Source organism: Gallinula chloropus (genome assembly GCF_964237585.1).
Source record: "Gallinula chloropus genome assembly, contig: HAP1_SCAFFOLD_798, whole genome shotgun sequence".
Lineage (NCBI taxonomy): Eukaryota > Metazoa > Chordata > Aves > Gruiformes > Rallidae > Gallinula > Gallinula chloropus.
Window position 1 is genome coordinate 103 of NW_028168655.1, and position 11,701 is coordinate 11,803.

At 69.0% G+C, this 11,701-nt stretch overlaps 1 protein-coding gene across 1 annotated transcript; it reads right to left on the reverse strand.

The window, feature by feature from the left end:
* Nucleotides 1-453: 453 nt before the first annotated feature.
* On the reverse strand, nucleotides 454-8,035 carry PELP1 (proline, glutamate and leucine rich protein 1; the record flags this gene model as incomplete). Its single annotated transcript, XM_084280727.1, is given in 9 exon segments — nucleotides 454-565; nucleotides 567-605; nucleotides 1,946-2,005; nucleotides 2,127-2,150; nucleotides 2,152-2,199; nucleotides 3,839-3,988; nucleotides 4,869-4,974; nucleotides 6,488-6,552; nucleotides 7,899-8,035. Coding segments are annotated over 9 exon segments (736 nt in total), but the record flags the coding sequence as incomplete, so codon positions are not given.
* Between the last annotated feature and the right edge of the window lie 3,666 nt (nucleotides 8,036-11,701).

An 11,701-nucleotide genomic window follows, 5' to 3' on the forward strand; every position in this document is an offset into this window, starting at 1 on the left:
TCCCAGTCCCCCTAAGACCCACCCCAGCCCCCCCAGGACCCCTCCCAGCCCCCCCTCTTTGCCCTTTACCCCCTCCCAGCCCCCCAAGGACCCCTCCCAGACCCCCAAAGACCCCTACCAACCCCCCCAGGACCCCTCCCAGCCCCCCCCCTTGCCTTTTACCCCCTCCCAACCCCCGCAGGACCCCTCCCAGCCCCCCCAGCACCCCTCCCAGTCCCCCTAAGACCCCCCCCCAGCCCCCCTAGGACCCCTCCCAGCCCCCCCCCCTTGCCCTTTACCCCCTCCCAGCCCCCCCAGGACCCCTCCCAGCCCCCCACCCCCCTCCTCACCGCTCTGGGCCCCCTCCCAGGCCCCCCCCCTTGCCTTTTACCCCCTCCCAGCCCCCCCAGGACCCCTCCCAACCGCCCCCCCTTGCCCTTTACCCCCTCCCAGCCCCCCCAGCCCCCTGCTCACCGCTCTGGGAGCCCCCCAGGAGCCCCCCCAGCACCCTGTGCAGGGTGCCCAGCAGCGCCCTCAGCTCCTGGTGCCAACACTCCGTGTGCCGCAGCCCCTGGGAGAAGCCCCCTGCCCAGCGCCGGCAGCAGCGCGTAGCACTCGCACGCCAGCTGGGGGGGGGCACGGTCAGGACCCCCCCCAGACCCCCAGGACCCCCCCAGGAGCTTGGGGTGGGGGGGCATGGGGTCAGCACCCCTCCCACGACCCCCCTCAGGACCCTCCCAGGAGCTCGGGGGGGGGGGCACGGGGTCAGGACCCCTCACGAGACCCACAGGACCCCCCCAGGACCCCCCCAGGAGCTTGGGGGGGGCACGGGGTCAGGACCCCCCCCAGGACACCCTCAGGACCCCCCCAAGAGCTCGGGGTGGGGGGGCACAGGGTCAGGACCCCCCCCCCAAGACCCCTCCAGGAGCCCCCCAGTAGCTCGGGGGGGGGCACGGTCAGGACCCCCCCCCCCAGACCCCCAGGAACCCCCAAAGAGCTCGGGGTGGGGGGGCATGGGGGTCAGCACCCCTCCCAGGACCCCCCTCAGGACCCCCCCAGGAGCTTGGAGGGGGCACAGGGTGAGGACACCCCCCCCAAGGCGGGGGAGACGGGGTCAGGACCCCCCCTGAGACCCCCAGGACCCCCCCAGGAGCTTGGGGGGGGGCACGGGGTCAGGACCCCCCCCCAGACCCCCAGAACCCCCCCCAGGAGCTCAGGGAGGGTCACAGGGTCAGGACCCCCCCTCAGGAACCCCCCAGGAGCTCGGGGGGGGCACAGGGTGAAGACCCCCTCCCCAAGGCGGGGGAGATGGGGTCAGGACCCCCCCAGGAGCTCAGGGGGGGACAGAGGGTCAGGACCCCCCCCCCAGACCCCCAGGACCCCCCCAGGAGCTCGGGGTGGTGGGGCATGGGGTCAGCACCCCCCCGGGACCCCCCGAAGCTCAGGGTGGGGGGGCACAGGGTCAGGACCCCCCCCCAGGGGCTCGGGGGGGGGGCACAGGGTCAGGACCCCCCAGGAGACCCCCAGGACCCCCCTCAGGACCCCCCCAGGGGCTCAGGAGGACCCCCCAGGAGACCCCCCAAGACCCCCAGAAGCTCAGGGAGGGGAGGGGGGGCACAGGGTCAGGGCCCCCCCTCACAGTGTGGGGTGGGGGCACCAGGTCAAGACCCCCCCCCACTGGTTGGGGAGGGGATGGAGCACCCAGTCCCCCCCCCAATTCCCCCCCCAGTCCCCTCCCACCCCCCCAATTCCCTCCCCAGTTCCCCCCCAGTTCCCTCCCACCCCCCTCAATAACCCACCCCCCCAAAACCACCCCCCCTCCGAGCTCCCCACCCCCCAAACCCCTTCCAACCCACCCCAAGACCCCCGGGACCCCCTCCTCCAACTCCCCCCACCCCCAAACCCTCCCCCCTCCCCAAAAAACCCCCCTGCCCCCCCCCCAAAAGCCCCCAAGCCCCCTCCCCACCTGCTGCAGCTGCGGGGACTCGGAGTCGATGCGGGATAGGAAATAGGCTGCCAGCTTCCCCTGGGGGTGAGGAGGGGGCTCACAGCTTGGACCCCCCCCCCAAAAAAACCTCTGGGAGGGCAGGGGGAGGTGTTTGGGGGGGGGTAGGGGGGGTTTTTTAGGGAGGGGGGGGGGTCCTCACCCTCATGGAGCCACAGGCACGGGGGGTAGAAGGTCATGCAGGACTTGATGCCTTCCAGTGTGGACACCTCGCACTGGGGGGGGGGGATACACAGGGATGGACCCCCCCCCAAAACCCCCCTCGGACCCCCCCCAGGAGCCCCCAAATCCCTGGGACCCCCCCCAGAACCTTAGGACCCTCCTGGACCCTTGCAGACCCCTGGGACCCCCCCCCAAATCCCTGGGTTCCCTTCTGGGATCTGCTTGGGACCCCCCCCACACCCCCAGACTCCTGGGACCCCCCCCCCCCCCCAGGAGACCCCAGACCCCTGGGACCCCCCCGCCAGTACCTTGAGACCCCCCCAGGAGCCCCCAGACCCCTGGGACCCCCCCCCAGAACCTTGGGACCCCCCCCTGGACCCTCACAGACCCCTGGGACTCCCACCCAGATCCCTGGGACCCCCCTAGACCCCCCCCAGAACCTTGAGACCCCCCTGAGCCCCCCCCAACCCCCTCCAGGAGCCCCCAGACCCCTGAGACCCCCCCCAGAACCTTGAGACCCCCCTGAACCCCCTGAACCCCCTCCAGGAGCCCCCAGACCCCTGGGACCCCCCCCAGTACCTTGAGACCCCCCCTGAACCCCCCCCAACCCCCTCCATGAGCCCCCAGACCCCTCGGATCCCTCCTGGGACCCCCTGACTTCTGGGACCTACCTTGGGACCCCCCCCCAGACCCCTGAGACACCCCCCATGGCCCCCCCCAGACTCCTGGGACCCCCCCCAAGACCCCCCCAGACCTGGGGTTTGAGCCCCAAGAGGGACATCAGCAGCCCAGGGATGTGGCTGGTGAGAGCTCGGGGACCCCCTGTACCCCCCCCAAAACCCCTGTACCCCCCCTGTACCCCCCCCCCAAAACCCCTGTACCCCCCCCAGACCCCCCCAAAACCCCTGTACACCCCCTGTAGCCCCCCCCAAACTCCCCCCCCAGCCCCCCCCATCAGGTTTGAGCCCCAGGACAGATGTCAGCATCCCAGGGATGTGGTTGGTGCCGACGTCCCGTCCCAGCTCAGGGACCCCCTGTACCCCCCCCAAAACCCCTGTACCCCCCCAGACCCCCCCAAAAAACCCTGTACCCCCCCCAGACCCCCCCAAACCCCTCCCCAGCCCCCCCAGACACCCCCCTCAGGTTTGAGCCCCAGGACAGATGTCAGCATCCCAGGGATGTGGTTTGGTGCCGACGTCCCGTCCCAGCTCGGGGACCCCCTGTACCCCCCCCCAAACCCCTGTACCCCCCCTGTACCCCCCCCAAAACCCCTGTACACCCCCTGTACCCCCCCCAGCCCCCCCAAATTCCCTGTTAACCCCCTCCCCAGCCCCCCCCCCACCTCAGGTTTGAGCCTCAGGAGGGACGTCAGCATCCCAGGGATGTGGTTGGTGCCGACGTCCCGTCCTAGCTCGGGGACCCCCCAAACCCCCCCAAAAACCCCTGTACCCCCCCTGTACCCCCCCCAAAACCCCTGTACACCCCCCAAACTCCCCCCAAAACCCTTTTTACCCCCTTACAGCCCCCCCAAACCCCCCACCTCAGGTTTGAGCCCCAAGACAGATGTCAGCATCCCAGGGATGCGGTTGGTGCCAACGTCCTGTCCCACCTCTGGGACCCCCTGTACCCCCCCCAAACCCCCTGTACCCCCCCCAGGCCCCCCCCAAAACCCCCCCCCAGCCCCCCCCCCACCTCAGGTTTGAGCCCCAGGAGGGAGGTGAGCAGCCCAGGGATGTGGTTGGTGCCGATGTCCCGGGCCAGCTCGGGCAGCTGGGCTGAGAAGAGCAGCAGCTGGTGCAGGACCCCCACCCCCAGCGCCATGGTGGGCGCCGGGTCCTGAGACTGGGGGGGGGGGGGACGACAAATTTGGGGAGGGGGAGGTGATTTTGGGGGGGGGGGAGAATAAAGAGAGGGGGGGAATAACAAGGAGACAGTAAGGGGAAGGGTCCCAGCACAGCTCGGGGGATGTGGTGCTCTGGGACCCCCCCCCAAATCACTCCAGCCCAACCCCCCCCCACACAAAGCACCCAGGACCCCCCCCAAAATCCCCTAGGACCCCCCCCCCAAGGCCCTCAGGACCCCCAAGGCCCCCCAGGGAGCCCCCCAGGGATGCCCCAAGCCACTCAGGACCCCCCTAAGTCCTCCCAAGGCCCCCCCAGGGATCCCCTAAGCCCCGCCCAGACCCCCCAGAAGCCCCCCAGGACCTCCCGAAGGATCCTCCAAGCCCCTCAGGACCCCCCTAAGCCCCCCCAGGACGCCCTCAGGGACCCCCCCAAGCCCCTCAGGACCCCTCTAAGCCCCCCCAGGACCCCCCCAGGGATGCTCCAAGCCCATCAGGACACCCCTGAGCCCCCCCCAAGCCCCCACTAAGACCCCCAGGGCCCCCCCAGGGATCCCCTAACCCCCCCCAGACCCCTCAGAGCCCACCCAGGACCCCCCCAGGCATCCCCCAAGCCACTCAAGACCCCTCTAAGCTCCCCCAGGCCCCCCCCCAGGGATCCCCCAAGCCCCTCAGGACCCCTCTAAGCCCCCCAGGACCCCCCCAGGTATACCCCAAGCCCCTCAGGACCTCCCTAAGCCCCCCCAGGACCCCCCCAGGGTTCCCCTAAGCCCCCCCAGGACCCCCCCAAGCCACTCAGGATCCCCCTGAGCCCCTCCAGGGACCCCCCAAGCCCCTCAGGACCCCGCAGAGCCCCCCCAGGACCCCCCCAGGCCCCCCCACCTGCAGCAGGTGCTGGAGGCAGCGCAGCCAGCCCAGGCAGTGCTGCTGGAAGGGCTCGGTGGGGCTCTCGCTCACCAGCAGCGACAGGAGGCACAGCCCCTCGAACCTGCAACGCCATTGGCTGAGCCGACAGGCCACACCCACCAGCCCCACTGCCCATTGGCTGAGCCACCGGGCCACGCCCACCCACTCACTGCCCATTGGCTGAGCCGCCAGGCCACGCCCACCCACCCTGCACCCGCTGGCTGAGCTGCCAGGCCACGCCCACCCTGCCAGCGACCCATTGGCTGAGCCAACAGGCCACGCCCACCCGCCCACCGCCCATTGGCTGAGCCGCCAGGCCACGCCCACCCGCCCACTGCCCATTGGCTGAGCTGACAGGCCACACCCATCCACTCAGCGTCCATTGGCTAAGGCACCAGGCCACGCCCACCCACTCACTGCCCATTGGCTGAGCCGCCAGGCCACGCCCACCCACCCTGCACCCACTGGCTGAGCTGCCAGGCCACGCCCACCCGCCCTGCACCCATTGGCTGAGCCGCCCATCCACGCCCACCAGCCCACTGCCCATTGGCTGAGCCACCGGGCCACGCCCACCCACCCTGTACCCATTGGCTGAGCCGCCAGACCACGCCCACCCACCAGCCACCCATTGGTTGAGCCGCAAAGCCACACCTACCCACCCAACACTCATTGGCTGAGCCTCCAGGCCATGCCTACCCACCCACTGCCCATTGGCTGAGCCGCCGGGCCACGCCCACCCACTCACTGCCCATTGGATGAGCGGCCAAGCCACGCCCACCCAACCACCACCCATTGGCTGAGCCGCCAGGCCACGCCCATCAACCCAACACCCATTGGCTGAGCCGCCAAGCCACACCCACACACCCTCTGCCCATTGGCTGAGTCGCCAGACCACGCCCACCCACCAACTGCCCATTGGCTGAGCCGCCAAGCCATGCCCACCCACTCACTGCCCATTGGCTGAGCCTCCAGGCCACGTCCACCCACCTAAAGCTCATTGGCTGAGCCACCAGACCACACCCACCCGCCCAGTGCCCATTGGCTGAGTTGCCAGACCACGCCCACCCGCTCAGCACCTATTGGCTAAGCCGCCAGGCCACGCTCACCACCTAAAGCTCATTGGCTGAGCCGCCGGGCCTCGCCCACCCACTCATTGCTCATTGGCTGAGCCGCCAGGCCATGCCAACCCACCCAGCGCCCATTGGCTGAGCCGCCAGACCACGCACACCCACCCACCACTCATTGGCTGAGCCGGCAGGCCATGCCCACCAACCCAACACCCATTGGCTGAGCCGCTGGGCCACGCCTGCCAACCCAACACCCATTGGCTGAGCCTCCAGGCCACGCCCACCCACCCAGCACCCATTGGCTGAGCCGCCAGGCCACTCCCACCCGCCCATCTCCCATTGGTTGAGCCGCCAAACCTCACGCACACACCTAAAGCCCATTGGCTGAGCCACCAGACCACACCCACCCGCCCAGTGCCCATTGGCTGAGCCGCCAGGCCACACCCACCCAGCCAACACCCATTGGCTGCCGCGGGGAGGGCGGGGCTTGGTGGTGAGCCCTGATTGGCTGCCCGTGGTGTCACTCACCGGGTCTTCATGGAGCCCAGGCGGGCGCTGGTGATGCCGAGGAGGCTGCCGAGGGCCTGAGCGCTCTGGGGGGGGGGTCAGGGGTCACCAGGGGGGTCAGGGGTCACCGGGGTCACCGGGGGGTCAGGGGTCACCGGGGGGTCAGGGGTCACCGGGGCTCAGGGGTCACCGGGGGGGTCAGGGGTCACCGGGGTCACCAGGGGGTCAGGGGTCACCAGGGGTCAGGGGTCACCGTGGGGTCAGGGGTCACTGGGGGGTCACAGGGGGTCAGGGGTCAGCGGGGGTCACAGGGGACACCAGGGGTCAGGGGTCATTGGGGGTTGGGGTCACCAGGGGTCAGGGGTCACCGGGGGGTCAGGGGTCATGGGGGTTCAGGGGTCACCGGAGGTCAGCAGGGGTCAGGGGTCACTGGGGTCAGGGGTCACCAGGGGGTGGTCGAGGTCATGATGGGGTCAGGGGTCATGGGGGTTCAGGGGTCATGGGGGTTCAGGGGTCACCGGAGGTCAGCAGGGGACAGGGGTCACCGGGGTCAGGGGTCACCAGGGGGTGGTCGGGGTCATGATGGGGTCAGGGGTCATGGGGGTTCAGGGGTCAGGGGGGTTCAGGGGTCACCGGGGGTCAGGGGTCACCGGGGGGTCAGGGGTCGGGGTCATTGGGGGTTGGGGTCACCAAGGGTCAGGGGTCACCAGGGGTCAGGGGTCATGGGGGTTCAGGGGTCATGCAGGGGGGTCAGAGACCACGTGGGGGGTTCAGGGGTCACAGGGGAGGGGTCAGAAATAACACGGGGGGGTCAGGAGTCACACAGGGGGGTCAGGGGTCATGTGGGAGGGGCCAGGGGTCCCATGGGGGGGTCAGGGGTCACACAGGGGGGTCAGAGACCACGTGGGGGGTTCAGGGGTCACGCAGGGGGGGTCAGAAGTTACACGGGGGGGTCAGGGGTCACATGGGAGGGGTCAGGGCCACACAGGGGGGGACAGAGGTCTACGCAGAGGGGGTCAGACGTCACGTAGGGGGGGGTCAGAGATCACACGGGGGGGGTCAGGAGTCCCATGGGGGGGTCAGGGCTCACACAGGGGGGGTCAGGGATCACACAGGGGGGGTCAGGAGTCCCATGGGGGGGTCAGAGCTCACGCGGGGGGGGTCAGGGGCCACACAGGGGGTGTCCAAATTCACACACGGGGGGGGGGGGGGGGGGAGGGGTCTCAGGGCCTTCACAACCAGCCCCATGAGGCCACACGGCCATGGGGGGGGGGGGGGGGGGCTCAGGTCTCACTTGGGGCCTAACGCGAAGCAGCCCCGGTGAGGCGGGGCGGGGGGGGGGGGGCGAGGCCTAGGCCGCGGTACGAGGCGGGGGGGGGGGGGGGTCTTGGGGGGGTCGTAGGGGGTTTCCCACCCCCTTTCGCCGCGTTACCTGCGTGCCCGCGCTGTCCCGCAGCCCCCTGACCAGCTCCGGGAGGGCCCTTCGGGACGGGGGGAGGGCGCTGAGCGCCTCCAGCCAGGGAGCGGCGGGAGCGCGGGCGGCCGCCACCGCCGCCGCCGCCATGGCTGCGCCTGAGCCCCCGGGGGAGAGGGGAGGGGGTCGCGGGGTGATGACGTCACGCCGGAAGGAGGCGGGTTCTTGCGCCGCAGGGCGACGCGTGATTGGCTGAGAGGGGCGGCGGGAGGGGGGGAGCAGCTGCCACGTGATCGACTCCCCCTCCCCTCACACGGTTGCCATGGCGACCGGGAATGATGGGGCCTAGTCGGGGAGGCCTCAAGGCGAAGCCTGAGGGTTTAATTTGAGGGGGGGGCGTAAAGAAGCCCCCCCAGCCCTTCTGTGTGCCCCCCGCATGCACCCCAAGCCCCCCTTAATTTGGGGGGGGCGCAGAGAACCCCCCCAACCCCTCTGTGTGCCCCCCCCATGCACCCCAAGCCCCCCTCAATTTGGGGGGGGGCTCAGAGAACCCCCCCCAGTCCCTCTGTGTGCCCCCCCCATGCACCCCAAGCCCCCCTCAATTGGGGGGGGGACACAGAGAACCCCCCCAACCCCTCTGTGTGCCCCCCCCATGCACCCCAAGCCCCCCTCAATTTGGGGGGGGGCACAGAGAACCCCCCCCAACCCCTCTGTGTGCCCCCCCCATGCACCCCAAGCCCCCCTCAATTTGGGGGGGCGCAGAGAAACCCCCCAGCCCCTCTGTGTGCCCCCCCCATGCACCCCAAGCCCCCCTCAATTTGGGGGGGGGGCACAGAGAACCCCCCCCAGCCCCTCTGTGTGCCCCCTCCATGCACCCCAAGCCCCCCTTAATTTAGGGGGGGGCGCAGAGAACCCCCCCAGCCCCTCTGTGTGCCCCCCCCATGCACCCCAAGCCCCCCTCAATTTGGGGGGGGTGCAGAGAAACCCCCCCCAACCCCTCTGTGTGCCCCCCCCATGCACCCCAAGCCCCCCTGGGGTTCAATTTGGGGGGGGGGACACAGAGAACCCCCCAACCCCTCTGTGTGCCCCCCCCATGCACCCCAAGCCCCCCTCAATTTGGGGGGGGGGCTCAGAGAACCCCCCCCAGCCCCTCTGTGTGCCCCCCCCATGCACCCCAAGCCCCCTTAATTTGAGGGGGGGGCGTAGAGAAACCCCCCCAACCCCTCTGTGTGCCCCCCCCATGCACCCCAAGCCCCCCTCAATTTGGGGGGGCGCAGAGAAACCCCCCCAACCCCTCTGTGTGCCCCCCCCATGCACCCCAAGCCCCCCTCAATTTGGGGGGGGGGCTCAGAGAACCCCCCCCAGCCCCTCTGTGTGCCCCCCCCATGCACCCCAAGCCCCCCTTAATTTGGGGGGCACAGAGAACCCCCCCAACCCCTCTGTGTGCCCCCCCCATGCACCCCAAGCCCCCCTTAATTTGAGGGGGGCGTAGAGAACCCCCCCAGCCCCTCTGTGTGCCCCCCCCATGCACCCCAAGCCCCCCTCAATTTGGGGGGGCGCAGAGAAACCCCCCCAGCCCCTCTGTGTGCCCCCTCCATGCACCCCAAGTCCCCCTTAATTTAGGGGGGGGCGCAGAGAACCCCCCCAACCCCTCTGTGTGCCCCCCCCATGCACCCCAGCCCCCCTCAATTTGGGGGGGGTGCAGAGAAACCCCCCCCAACCCCTCTGTGTGCCCCCCCCATGCACCCCAAGGCCCCCAAGGGTTCAATTTGGGTGGGGGGGGCGCAGAGAACCCCCCCAACCCCTCTGTGTGCCCCCCCCATGCACCCCAAGCCCCCCTTAATTTGGGGGGGGGGCGCAGAGAACCCCCCCCAACCCCTCTGTGTGCCCCCCCATGCACCCCAAGCACCCCTCAATTTGGGGGGGGGCACAGAGAACCCCCCCCAGCCCCTCTGTGTGCCCCCCCCATGCACCCCAAGCCCCCCTCAATTTGGGGGGGGGCACAGAGAACCCCCCCAACCCCTCTGTGTGCCCCCCCCATGCACCCCAAGCCCCCCTCAATTTGGGGGGGGGCACAGAGAACCCCCCCAACCCCTCTGTGTGCCCCCCCCCATGCACCCCAAGCCCCCCTCAATTTGGGGGGGGGTGCAGAGAACCCCCCCAGCCCCTCTGTGTGCCCCCCCCATGCACCCCAAGCCCCCCTCAATTTGGGGGGGGGTGCAGAGAACCCCCCCCAACCCCTCTGTGTGCCCCCCCATGCACCCCAAGCCCCCCTTAATTTAGGGGGGGGGCGCAGAGAACCCCCCCAGCCCCTCTGTGTGCCCCCCACATGCACCCCAAGCCCCCCTCAATTTGGGGGGGGACACAGAGAACCCCCCCCAGCCCCTCTGTGTGCCCCCCCCATGCACCCCAAGCCCCCCTCAATTTGGGGGGGGGCACAGAGAAACCCCCCCAACCCCTCTGTGTGCCCCCCCCATGCACCCCAAGCCCCCCTCAATTTGGGGGGGTCGCAGAGAACCCCCCCCAGCCCCTCTGTGTGCCCCCCCATGCACCCCAAGCCCCCCAAGGGTTCAATTTGGGGGGGGGGGGGCACAGAGAACCCCCCCCAGCCCCTCTGTGGCCCACAGGGGGGTTGGGGAGGAATGGGGGGGGGGTTGGGGAGGAAAGAGGGGGGTTGGGGGTGGATTGAGGGGGTTTGGGGTGAAGTGAGGGGGTTTTGGGGTGGAATGAGGGGGGTTCGGGGGAGGAATGAGGAGGGTTGGGGGTGAAATGAGCTTTTGGGGTGAAGTGAAGGGGGTATAGGGTGAAGTGAGGGGGTTTTGGGGTGGAATGAGGTTTTGGGGTGAAGCAAGGGGATTTGGGGATAAAATGAGGGGGGTTTGGGGAGGAATAAGGGGGTTTTGGGGAAGAATGAGGGGATTTTGGGCAGGAATGAGGGGGTTTGGGATGGAATGAGGGGATTTTGGGCAGGAAAGAGGGGGTTTGGGGAGTAATGAGGGGATTTTGGGGAGGAATGAGGGAGTTTGGGGAGGAATGATGGGGTTTGGGGAGGGATGAGGAGGGTTTGGGGTGAAATGAGGGGATTTTGTGCTGAAATGAGGGGGTTTGGGGTGGAATGAGGGGCTTTTGGGGTGGTGAGGGGCTTTTGGGGTGGAATAAGGAGTTTTGGGGTGAGGTGAGGGGGGGTTGGGAGGAATGAGGGGGTTTGGGGTGGAATGAGGGGGTTTTGGGGTGAAGTGGGGGTTTTGAGTTGGAATGAGGGGATTTTGGGGTGGAATGAGGGGGGTTTGGGGTGGAATGGGGGGGTTTGGGGAGGAATGAGGGGGTTTTAGAGTGCAATAAGGGGGGCTGGGGGTGAAATTAGGGGCTTTGGAGGTGGAATGAGGGGTTTTGGGGTGTAATGAGGGGATTTTAGGGAGGAATGAGGGGGGTTTGGGGTCGAATGAGGGGGTTTTGGGGTGGACTGAAGGGGATTTGAGGTAAAATGAGGAGGTTCTGGGGTAGAATTAAGAGGTTTGGGGAGAAATGAGCGGGTTTGGGGTGGAATGAGGAGGTTTGGGGTGGACTGAAGGGGGGTTTGGGGTGGGATGAGGGGATTTTGGGGTGAAATGAGGGGATTTTGGGGTGAAGTGAGGGGCTTTTGGGTTGGAATACGAGGTTTTGGGGTGAGGTGAGGGGGGTTTGGGGAGGAATGGGGGGGGTTTGGGGTGTAATGAGGGGATTTTGGGGTGGAATGAGGGGGATTTGGGGTGGAATGAGGGAGTTTGGGGTGAATCAGGGGATTTTAGGGAGGAATGAGGGGGGTTTGGGGTGGAATGAGG